A 12,889-nucleotide genomic window follows, 5' to 3' on the forward strand; every position below is an offset into this window, starting at 1 on the left:
TAGTGGGTGAGTCGGCTGAGCTACAGTACTGCACAGTGCGGTCTACTCATTAGGGTCATATGATTTGTTATGTATGGGATTTGTGATGCTTTCACACATGGCTCAAGTATGAGTCATGGGATGTGCACCTGACTAGTATGCCTTGCGAGTATGCCTTGCAGGTAAGCCTTGCGCATATGATTTATGTTTTACACATGACCTCATTACGAGGTCATAGGTTTGGCGCATATGACTCAGTCAAGTCATATGACTTGTTTATTGCGTTATGATTGGTTTATGGGTTTTTGTACATGACCTCGCTATAAGGTCATGGGTTTTGAGCATGTGATCACTTTGGTCACATGATTAGTTTGTTATGATTTGGTTTCGCACATGTGACCACTTTAGGTCACATGACTACAGGCGGGAAGAATACTATATAAGGAGGCCGATGCGGCCGAGGAAGATAGGTTCTTCACCCTTTGTTCTAAGTACTTTTCCTACTTCTTACTTTAAAGAATATAAAACATCTTTACGATCTTTATCTTTATTGCAACAATATCATTACGACAAGGAGCGCTTGTCACGCAGACGAGTTAGAGAAAGCTTACGATAGGCATTTCCGATAGAAGACAAAGGTCTTGTACTATCGGTAACGTAGGCAGAGACCTAGAGCTATCGTAAGACAAAGAAAGAAGGAGACAGAAAAGATAAGTATCGTTCCCCGTCGCCAAGAACTAACTATCTAAAAGGGGATCGTTACAGTTGTTCGCAATTGTGACTTAAGAGGTGCAATTTTATATCTATCTAAAGTAAACTACACGATATTAAGAGGATATAAAGGGCACATCTTAGGAGAAGTAGTATAATTTGAAAGTAGATTGATAGAGGTTCTGTTCCTTGCTTCTTCTAAGCAAGGTATGCAGGCAGTAGTACCTATATATTATTATATAAGAGTATGCCACCTCGTAGTAAAAGAAATATAATCAGAAGAAATATAAGTAAGAATATGTTTCTCGGTAGAGAAACATAAGTGCAAATGTATTTGACCCTGACAACCTGCTAAGAAAAATCCCAAAAGTGAGCATAAATTTAAGATAAAGTGCAGGAAATGTTAAAGAAATATTATCAATCTACTATGTAATCAACATACATGAACATGCATAAAAGATAAAGAGAATCTTATTTATCCTATAACCAAATAAGAAAACAACCTATAAGTTTCATGTCCATATTCAATGAAATGTATATGAGATTAACATAAATATGACCTAGCTGCAGCAATGTCCGCAGTGTACAGGCTTTAATTGAAATATAATCAAGTAAGCAAAAATATAATGTTTATCATTATATATATTGAAACATAACATAGGAAAGAAATTTCAATAAATATAATATAGTATAACTTCTCAAGTACTACAGGTATTTTGTGAGACCCCATTAGGTCCAAGGCGAAAATGGTATACTGTCCCCTAAAATAGGTATCAGGTAGGTATTAATATGATGCAAGAAAAGCTAATTACTCACATAGGCTTTATCATTAAATTACACCTCGACACCAGAATAGTACTGGTACAGCTCCTGTCCTGCTTGCTCTTCCTTCTCTCCTACAAACAAATAATTATCAGTAGTACTCATGGAACTCCATCTGCAAAAATGCAGAGAACCAGTAATACCTGGTACTTGTCCCAACCATTTTGGCCCTTTACCTAAATAGACATTTTTCTCTTCAAATTTTAAGTCTTGCTATCTAAATACTCATATAGGATTGAAGTCTTATCAAGGCTGTATATATTTAACTCCAAGAAATAATTAAATTGGTGGCTGAAGTACAGTTTCTAAGAACTTATTCATATAAGGCTATGAGTTTCTCTAATTAAATTAGAGCCAATTGAGTACCAAAGCAGGATATTCAACTGGAATTTTTTGTATTTTTTTTATCACATTACATAAACTAATTTGATGTCGACCTAGGAACCCAGCAAACTATTTATTACTAAATAGAAAGCCCGCTGAATTCCTAGCAGGATACAGCTTATGAAACCAAAAACTCATCTGAACTCAAAACTATTCCCTTCACACAATTTGCCTCTACCCCTCACTATTCAAGAAAGTCGCTATCTAGGCTTTCTTCAAGTTCTGGCTACCAGCATTATCTATAATTACCAATATCTAGATCCAGAACTCGTCCATTTATATTGATCTCTACTTTTTCTATCATATCCTTCTTTTTACTTATTCACTAATAGTTCTTTATTGAATTTAGAATTTATCTGCCATTTCTGGCTGGGTTGGTTTGTGAAATTTGTTTGTTTCTCATAAGAAACTTACTTATACTTAAGATAGGCAAGAGCACAAATATTCTACTTATAGCTGTAGGTTTGCTCTACTTGCACAATGGGATTGATGCTTTTATTTGTCTAAAACTCTTTTATTGATTGATTTAGGTTTTGGCTTACAATTTCTCTTTGAGATTTATCTCAGAGATATTATTCATAAGACTTTAAGTAACAAATTAGAGTAAATAAAATAGTGGACTTGAGGTACTGTACTTGTTCTTGATACTGGAATTCTATGGCATATCTTTCATCTTTATCTTATATTTATAGTACCCTATTAAAATATCCTCTTCTCATAGTTCTCATATTTACACTCATCAATACCCTAAAATCTATTACAATTTTTATAAGTTCAGATCTCTATACTCTTTAATTTTACTCTCTATTCTAAAACCATGATGATTCTCCCAATAGTCATCCCACTTACTCATTTTTAAATCTTTATCATTCACTTTTCTACTAATTGTATTCTTGTATGCAGACTCAATTTTATATCACATTACATGGAGAGTTAATTTCCAAATTACAACTTATCACTCACCTCTCATGAGTCACACCTTGTTTAATTCCCTCCTCTATCAATTCAGCATCTACCAGACATTCTCCCTCTTCCTGTAATAGTAAATTGTAAGAGTTTTTACAGTACTTACATTAGCTTTGTAATTAAATTTGAGAATTATTTTATAGTAATCATATTCTCTTCTAATAGTCATAATAGTTACTGCTATTTTGCCCTTCAAGAATACAAGTAATTTTTATTATTATTTGAGTACCCCTATCCTAACATCTCTAGCCAGATCACTTATTATTACTTTCCTAACCCTGAAAGTTGACTTGATTAAATCTATACTTTTCCTCACTCTCAATGTTCTACAATGCCATCTGCTTTTTAATAAACTTATATATTTTATAAGTTTATTACATAGTACTAAAGTTTTACCTATAGTATACTTATTTTAAAGGTTCTATCAGGTAATTGTAAGATACAAGGTCCTAGTTTATTTACTCAACTTGGTAGCAGACTTAGTCCATCATAGTTATAAAAGCTACATTAATACCATAACAGATTAATGATATATCAAAAGTTATCTGTTTAAATGACAAGTTATTTTTCTTCCCGAACTTATTATTGTCTTTTTTAAATCATCTTTCCAATACATCAAAACAGGTTATAATAAGTTAACCTTTTGTAACTCTTCTTAAATCATTACATCCAATTCCTGCACAGGATCAGTCTACTACTACTACTACTCTCTTGATAGTATTTCCAAACTAATAATTTCTTAACCGCAAAGTCAACCAACCAAACCCACCCCTATCTCCACCAAAACTACAGGCGCTTTTAAACACATTATTACTTAATTTTCCCCTCCATTCTCGTGTCGAAATTGTCTCTTGTCTTGTATTGATAACGTATCCAAGACAGTGCTTACTCTCTCCCACGATCCCATTTTTCAAAACTCGAAATCGACTTCAAAGCGCATGGTTTGATTGTTCGAACACTGGTACTTGTACTTACTGTATCCCAGTCCTTATAATACAGTATGTAGGCTTTTTTTAAAAAAAAGAAAAAAAGAAAAAAAAGCCCCCGCATTCAAATAATAAGAAATCACCATGCTGCATGCTCGAGTGAGTCCCCATGAACAACCATCCAGCTATCGTGCTACACCCTCTTCATGTTTCTTCCCGCGCCACACACCACACCACAAGACCCCCCCCAATCCCCCCGGATTCCAGGAGCAGCAAACCCACCAACCAACCTCAACACTCTTAGCTGATATCGAAGATATAACAAAATAGAATGCAATAAAGAAAAAGACTATTTCCTCGAATAACTAGATAAAAAATTCCACACAGTGAAAAAAACCCAAATCGAAGCAGGCGGAATCAATCAAAAAGATATATAAACGGTTCGAAAATGAAGTCAAATATAAAAAAATATAAAAAAAACGGACCAAGTAAAGTTGAAGATAATATTAAAAAACGCCCCCATGCAAAATACCTCAATTCCAGACCAGGCCATACTAAACCGACCATCCCATGTTCCTCCATTACAGTTCCCATCATAGGCACATCGAACCCCACATCCATCCACTTGTAATTTCAGCTCGCTGATATTACTCCCAACATCACCACGATGTCGTGACAAAAGGAAAAGGATGATAGGAAAAACTCAACGTTTGACTGAACAAAGCAAAGGGGGGAAAATAATCCAAAAGAACCACGCTATGCAACAATTATCACAACTACAGGGCCACGAGCTTCTTAGTCCTTCCAACTTCTCTCTCACTACACACCGCACTCACACAAATTCTTCAAAACAACTCCGCCTCTCCCGCCTGAACCTTCTCGTTCGCACACATCCTGCACATGACAAACTGGCATGCATCCATGCACACCCACATATTCAGGAATGGTCCCTTCCCGCAAAACCTACACCTTCCCGCAACGCCGGTTCCCGCCATTCCCTTCCTTGGCTTCATTCTGTGCTCCATGCAGATAAGGTCCTCCTCCCTTGTGGAGTCCTGGTCTGCATCCTCCTTGACCATACTGGTCCTAATAAATATGGTTCCTGGCATTCGCGCGATCTCGACCAATTCCTCTGGGGTAAGCTTTGCAGCTTCCGGAACCGAGGCCAATTTAAATCTCGGTGGGAGGGCCGCTGGCGGCTGGGAGGATGGGGTAGAGCTTGACGAGGTGGATGAGCTCCGCCCGCGTACGGACTTCCATCGGGATACTGAGGCAGTAGGTGAGGATGGCGGGGGCGTCAACGGGTTCATCATTGATCGACTCCTCACGGACATGTTGTCGTCCGACGGCTCGTCTTCGGGGGCCGCACCTACAGACGTTGCGGTAGTAGCGGAAGTAGATGGTCGGGAAATGATCTCCCCAGTTATCGGCCCGGCTGTACGTTTATTTGTAGATCTCCGACGACTAAACGCTCGTCGGAGTCCTTTACTAACCGTGCTATGGCGCTTCACTTCAGGGGGAGGCGGTACCAAGGCCGCGACTGGTGCAGAAGGCGCAACCTGTACGGGAGCGACTGGAGCTAACACGGGTGGTGGTGTTGGAATCACCTCAGGCTCCGTTGGTGGCGTCCGTGGGGGAAGGTCTCTCTCAATATCTGCGTCTGGTGAGTAGACAGCCGGTGACAGTGGTGCATCGTCAGGATGGTATTTTGGCGATGTCATACTCTTGAAATCATCCGGAATTGTCGTTGGTGAAGCCGTTTTCACACTTCGAGCACCAAGAATACTACGGTTATCAAAAATACTTCTTCCATCAAACATGCTTCTAGAATCATAGATACTTCGAGAGTCTAATGGTGGTGGAACAGCAATCTCAAGCGCTCGCCCAGAAGCTGAACGAATTGAGCCCGATTTCCTTAACGATGTAGCGTAATTCGGCATAGGCATCGGGGGGAAATTATGATCGATGTCATGCAATTGATTTGGACTGCTCGGGGGACCAAGCGAAATGATGGAGATCTCATCGTGCTCTCTCAATCTCTCGGGTGGTGGTAGCACGCGGTTTAATGAGGATACTTCTCTAAAACTTCTAATTTCTGAAACCGAATTGCTGGCAGTGGATGGTCGTGCAGATGGAAAGACATGAGATCGTACACGAGGGTTGAGTGACAAGGGTGCTCGTGTAGGATTCGCTCCAGCTGACCTAGAGGAAATTGTGCTCGTTCGGAGAAGCTTCGGTCCGGTTTCGGTGGGAGATCGTAAAGGTTTTACCGGACCGTACCCGGGCGAGGGTATGGGAGTGGTTGGAGCAGGCCTTGGCGTTAAAAAGGACGGAGTTTCTCGGCCCGACTCCGGGAGTAAACTCTTCAAAGGGCTCATAATCGGAGCCGGGCTTGGAGATCTTGAACGCATCGAGGCGGGCCGATTTCGGGGGCTTCGAGGCGCGGGCCGCGGGGCCATAAACGATCCTGGATGATCTGGGTGAAGTCTGCAAGTAGGCGATGCAGTCTCGATGAGAAGCGAAGGAATCATACCATTCCTCGATTCATTCCTCTCATCCAAGTACACCGGTACAACCTGCGATTCGACGCCATCGTGGGTGCTCTCCTCATCGCGAGAATAGTCCGTCTGTAATTCCGCCGCGGCATGGTATTTGGGTTTCGAATCTGGCATCCGATTATTAAACCTATAATCATCATCCGGCGTAACGGGGCTTTCAGGAGACCTCGACCGCGGTCGCTCCTCCTGTGCAAAACTTCTGAATGAATTGCGATTGCTGGGATTACCGGAAGACTCAGTGGCCAACGTTGGGGAATCCAACGAAATATATGAAGAATGGCCAGAACGGATCTCGCTATCTGGTTGACAGCCGTTCATTATCGGAATATGGCCATCAAAGGTCTGAGACTCTTGAGACCTGAGACGATCATCTACAGCATCCATCATCGGCATGACAACGGGGACCTCCATGTCAGTGTGAGCATCCATGAAATCATCCACAGCAGCATTGACGGACGCTTCCATCATTGCCGTGGAGGAGACAGGCTCGACGAGAGAGGCAGTGACGGGTGCAGTCACGGTTGTAGTCACAGAAGCCACCACTGGTACAACCACAGGCGATGCATGCTTGCTCCCTTTATTATCATTGGCGACAGGGAGGGAAGATGAAATGTGACTATCCTCTGATACTGTTGCAACGGTTGCAGTGCTATTCCGCGAACTCGGACTCCTACTTCGGTGGGTGTGATTTAAAAAGCCGCGAATCTTTGTGGAGACCTTTCGGGAAAAGCTTTGCGCCGGGGTGGGCTGTGTCATGGTGGATTGCTGAGAATTTCGGAATTGCCTAGGACTGTCACCATCGTGTAAGCTGTCTGCGGTTGGGCCACTGAATCCATCCACCCCAGACCCCGGGAAACCCAGGTCCGGCGACGAAAACCCCCCTCCGGCGCTGGGCTCGGAATATGGGGGCGGAGGGGGTAGCGGAGGCTGAAAAGGAGGGGTATACTGGAAGGTTGAAGTTGTCATCGCAACAAGCTGTTCAGTGTCTAGTGTGCTGGGAGAATATCCGACGCACAATCGATCCAAGTCCAAGTTTGGGTCGTCTAGGTCTAACTCTGGAAGGACAAATGCAGTACCGGTGGAGAGAGGAGAATGGGACGGAACCCGAGAGGGGTTGTACAGCAATTGCTGCTGGTGTATCTGCTTCTCCCCCGCCTCTTTTTCGTTATTGTTATCGCCGTTGCTGTTGTGATAGTTGTTGCTATCGCCAAACAACAGTGCTGGCCCTGCTTTTGCTACGGAAGGAGACTCCGCTGAAGAAGTGTGCAAGAGCGAGGCAGGGCGAACTACTGGGGTCTGTGAACGTTGAGCTGAGGGTAAACGGTGCGGCGTAGATGATTCCGCGTCCTTTGACGGTGGCTCGAGGGAAGAGTTTGACGGCAAGGAGGGAAGCGGAGGGGAATCGTCAATAACAGTGGGCCAAGAGGAAACAGTAGAGGACAGCAGTGGTGGCCGAGAAGCTGACGTTTCATCGGTAGCGTAACTGGACCGAGTAAGTTTGATAGGCTGCGATTGGACGGCAAACCTGTGTGAGAAATTGCGGGCCAGTCCAGCAGTAGCTACAGTGAAAGTAGGAAGCGGTGGAGAGGGTTGTGAAGCAGAAGCAGGAAGAGAGATTGAAGGAACAGGCTCCCCATGCCTTGCACCCGGCTCTGCTGCCACTTGGCCGCCTGCTGTGTGAGCTGCATCGTGTACGCCAGACAGCGGATCATGGGGCGTCTTGGCTGGCCGATCCGACAGGAGGGTACTGCCATTACGGGCATTGTCGCAGCTGTCGGTGGGCTCTGAGGGAGGTCGATGCGCGTTGTTGGACCGACCTGTCCTCAGACTTAGGGTTGCTGTGACTGGCGGTGGTTGTGATGCTGTGCTGGCGAAGAGGGCTGCGGCGGTTTGTTGTCGATAGGCCATCGGGAGTGGTATGATACCCTCTACGATTGGGCCAAACGGTTTGGGGTGGAATTATATCTGTGTCTCGGACTGGGGTGGGCACAGTTACGAAAGTTACGTTAGAAGATTGAGGAAGAAAAAGCAATCAAGACGAATAAACGCGCAGGACAGTAAAACCCTTTTTCCCACACACTTTTTTTTTTTTTTTTTTTTTAATCTTTGCCGAACAGGCGAACGAATCAAGTGGGTGTTTTCCCCCAGAGGGAGAAAAATGCAGAAACTGCTGCAGGATATCACAGGTAGGAAAACAGCTCAGAATATGATATGAATGAAGGGAGAAGGCGTAGAAGAGTGGAAAAGCGAGTAGTTCACCTGGGAAAGAAGGAGTATCAGAGAAGATGAACCCGAATGAGTGACCAAACTAGTCGAACTCGACTAATGAGAAGGGGGGAAGGAGAAGAGAGCAAGAGAGCAAGTGACGAGCAAGAGGATTGATTGAAAGGAGTGAAGGGGTTGATCGTCTACGAAATCGGAGGCGATGAGAGGGGAAGAAAAGGGAACTAACACAATAAGTTAGCCCTTCAACTCGCTCCCTCCTTCCTTCACTCCACAGAGCCTCACTCAATTCTTGAACAGTTTTCCTATGAATAGCCAGACTACTGTAAATTACCGCCCCCGTATTACCCTCGCATAGTACCAGTACAACCCAAATTCAGTAAGGCTCCGAGTTCATACCATGCGCTCCAGCAACCGAACCTTTGATACAGAAAAGAATTGCCCAAAGCTGCAAACCGCCTTAAAATCCCACGAACTCCGTTTGCAAAACCACTGGTTCCCCCAACCCACCACGGATCCCGCATGCCCCGCGGAATGCAACTCAAGAAACACGATAATAACATTCTGCATCATCGTCATCATCAGCTTTTTCACAACCGCCTCCTCCGCACACTTCTCTTCTCTGCCGCCTTCGCATGGTAAAAACTGTAGTAGTCTGCAAAAAATCGAGAACGTGACCCACTACGTGCTCCAGACTGCGCATCCCGTATCCAACGTGGCATTTGAAAATAAATCGTATCACCACCACCTCCACAACCATCACCACCTACCCACACGTGTGAAACAATCACAAAAAAAGTCAATGAGGGAGGGGGGGAAGAGTTGTTCATCACACCCATCCTCGCCTCCATCTCTACCGCTCGAATTACAAGGGGTGAACTCATTGCGTTTCAAATCAAAGTTTACCAAGAGAGAAAAAACAAACTTTTGCAAGTCGATGTGCATACTCGAGTACGGTACCGTACATACGCAGGCACCGAAGGCGAAATCAAGAGAATACGGCACTATATCGTACAATTATCTTGAATCGAGTACTCGTACAGCTCCGCCCGTACCCATCTTACCCAGGAATATGGAATCCGGTCTTCGTAAACGCTCTCATCACTTAATTATGAAGTCTTTTCGAGCGATATTGCGGGGATGGCACCTATGGTGAATAAATACTTGTATATTATAGTAACCCAATCCTATAAGCCTTAGGAGAATGGGGTTCAGAAGGAGAAAGTGATTGCAGCATGACAGCAGCTGGGTACCGGTATTCGAGTGCTTTCCGTATCCCATAATTTAACCCCTGCAAACCATCAACAATAGAAAAAGCCAGCAACCCCTACAATAGTGTTGCCTCACAAAAACGTGTGGCTGATGGCTGATGGAAACATTAGTTCTAATAGATACTGGTGCCGTACCTCAAAATTTTCTTCCCATCCAAAAGTGAAGCACAGTCGCTAAAATACCGTATGAAATCCCGATACTTGCACTTGGGCCATACCGGCAGTTGGAGCGAATTTTCATCCCAAAACTCTTCGTTCGACTTGCATGCTGCTGGCGTCTGCACGGCCAACACAACGCAATCGACACAGCCACGCCGGACAGAAGAAACCATAGTGACAAAGTGCGGTCCGGTAGTGACTCTACTCGAGTACTCGTACTTGAGTACGGTACCGCGGAGCACCGCTATCACCAAAGGCAGTCAACCGCAATCATCATCCCATAAAAATACCGGTACTTGATCATCCCATACTCATCCAGAGTCAAGTGATCGCGCGTACGCGTCTAGCCTAAGCTACTCGAGAGTACTCGTACCCTTCGCGCCTTCCAAGCCAATCCGCGTCTCGTTACCCTACTGGCTAATCGGCGATGGTATTATTGCTAGGGCTAGGGCTAGGGCTTCACCGCGTAGGCAGCGAGTGAGTGAGAGCGAAGACCGTACTCGTAGACTACTCGAGTCCCCATATGGTGCTCACCCTCGTAACACCGTACTCGAGTACCGGTACTGTACTTGTATGAAGCACGGTATTTTTTCCTGTTGCAGGTTCGGAAGAGGGAACTTTGCCAGAACACCGATGGTCGCCATGAGGCAGGCCGAAAGTTCCGCCTGCTGCTGCTGCATTAATTCTTCTTATCCGGCTGCCCGATTACTGCTGACTACGGTATCGTAGAGGGCAAACCACCGATCCCCCTACAGCTGTCGGCTCTGGATCAGTATCGGTCTCTTTTTATTTCATTGAATCTGTTTCCACCTGCTGCTAGGTTTAGGCGGGCGGACTTTTCGAACAGAATATTGACACCAGCCTTGTACTGTATAATACCACTTTGACCACTTTGAGAGAAACCGGGGATAAATCAGAGCTGCTCGCAATGCAGATCAATGTTCTAACTGCACAAGCGCTGAACCCTAAAACCGCTATGCCCCTTTAGCACCCCTCCCGAATATTACCAGGCCTAGCAACAAGAGGTTTGAGCTGATTTGTGGACGGAAATGTCAATCGCTCAGCTAGGGCTTTATGGAGGAAGATCTCCCTCCGCCGTAGCGCACAATGGGTCCGTTTCAGCAGGGGGGGCCGAACGAAAATACCATCCAAAATCTTGTGCTCAGTTGGGGGCAAGGGCCGACCGATTTGGCACCTTGCCCGCCTTGCGACAGTCGGGGACTTGTTTGGACATGCGCCGAGAATGACTGCCGGTATTGTACCACTCGGCGGGGCAGGGTTAAGATATACTGGTACCCGATCTCCCCCGGAAGGAGTGCCCATGTGGTGCTATGGCGGAATTTGGGTCTGCGCTGAGTGTTTGAGCCTCAGATAAGGTAAACGCCACAGAGCGCCCTTAACGTAGAGTAGAATACCCGTATGGCATGCTGGAAGAGTACATTCATCCTATATTTAGGCGGTGGGATAAGTATTGAATAGATTTTTTCGGCCTTGGAGACAACAAATTCCGGATGTACTGTACTCATAGAGTACCGGTATCCTATCGGTTTCTGCGTTCGTAGGATAACTCACCGTTTGCAGAAAGGGTTTCTCTCAGCCTTTGGCGCACAATTTGGACAGTACATGTGACTCATGACCCTTATCCCTTCTTTCTCGTTTGCTAAGATACCATGTGCAGTATGATAAGTGAAGTGAGCTCAGCCCTACATTTCAGGGGATCCTGGGGAGCGAGTGTCCACCTGAAATCTCGGGGCAACTTGCCCCCAGTAATTTACGGCAAACTTCTTAATTTCATCGGAAGAATCCCGGAAAATGTACTCGTACTCGGGTACAAGTATCCCGAATCCCTGTGGTTTGCTCCACCGATGTGGAGCGACTTCCAGTCGGCGAGGAGGAGAACTCGATTCCCGACATGCATTTGTCGAGTGAGAGTGAATGATACAAGGAGCTCCTCTTCTCCCAGGTCCAACACCTCGAATAAGCACAAGGGTAGGAACCCGTTAACCGGAAAAGCCAGGGATGCAGTTGGCCGGTTAACCTCAGGTAACTGTTTCATAACCCCTTGCCTGACCTTGCGCTGTGCCGTTAATCAAAGTGAAAAGTGCAAACAGGGCGGTCCTATCATTCCACAGTAGGCACTCCCTTATCTTGGAGATCATCATGGTCACAAGGGGCTCAAGGCCATTTTAGAATCGAAGCAAAGCCCCCCGTCCTGGACTCATTGGCTCGAGAAACCCTACCCCTAGCCCTATGCTCTCGATCTTCGTTTAATGCAGTTACCTTCTTGGTATCATACTTGCACGCACCCATTCTCGTCAGTCGCGATGTCTCCGGTCGAACGAAAGCATGCGCAGTACTATTTAAATACGATAGCCTCTAACACCGAAGGAGGCTGCTCACGGTAATTCCGCAAGACATGGGCATCAGTAGTTGAAAATACCATTTATCATAGAGGGCTTCCCCCACCTATAGCTAGTTGAGGGCTACAAACAATATAAGGCTGTCCGGTCAAGGATTATTCGATCGGGGCAACACACATTGTCCTCCGGGTTATGGGAACACGAAACCTAAGGCTGATATCTCAGATATATCCGTGGGGAGTAGATACTGTATAGTAAACTGTGCTTTTGAGAAATCATTCTCTTTGTGAGCCAGGAAAACCCTAGTTTCATTTTAGCCATGAAAGAGGATCTGTGTGCAAATGCCAACTCAGTATAGAGAACAACTAAAACAGTCCTAGTGAAGTGAGGCGCCAGTCTCGATGAACAAACCCAGTTTTATTCTGATGGAGAAGAGTCGCTTGGGTGGTAATTTGACATCACCCTGAGCACATTTGGGAATTTATCTCACTAACCATCCTCTAGTTAGTAAATAGGTTGAAATCCAAATC

At 45.1% G+C, this 12,889-nt stretch overlaps 1 protein-coding gene; it reads right to left on the reverse strand.

Annotated features, from left to right (window-relative positions):
- Window positions 1–4,021: 4,021 nt before the first annotated feature.
- Window positions 4,022–8,254, reverse strand: GSTUM_00011483001 (uncharacterized protein; the record flags this gene model as incomplete). XM_002841948.2 has 1 exon in its annotated part: window positions 4,022–8,254. One exon carries the CDS (start codon window positions 8,252–8,254, stop codon window positions 4,634–4,636), a length of 3,621 nt encoding a protein of 1,206 aa, XP_002841994.1. The 3' UTR covers window positions 4,022–4,633.
- Between the last annotated feature and the right edge of the window lie 4,635 nt (window positions 8,255–12,889).

This window comes from Tuber melanosporum (assembly GCF_000151645.1).
Source record: "Tuber melanosporum whole genome shotgun sequence assembly, scaffold_85, strain Mel28".
Lineage (NCBI taxonomy): Eukaryota > Fungi > Ascomycota > Pezizomycetes > Pezizales > Tuberaceae > Tuber > Tuber melanosporum.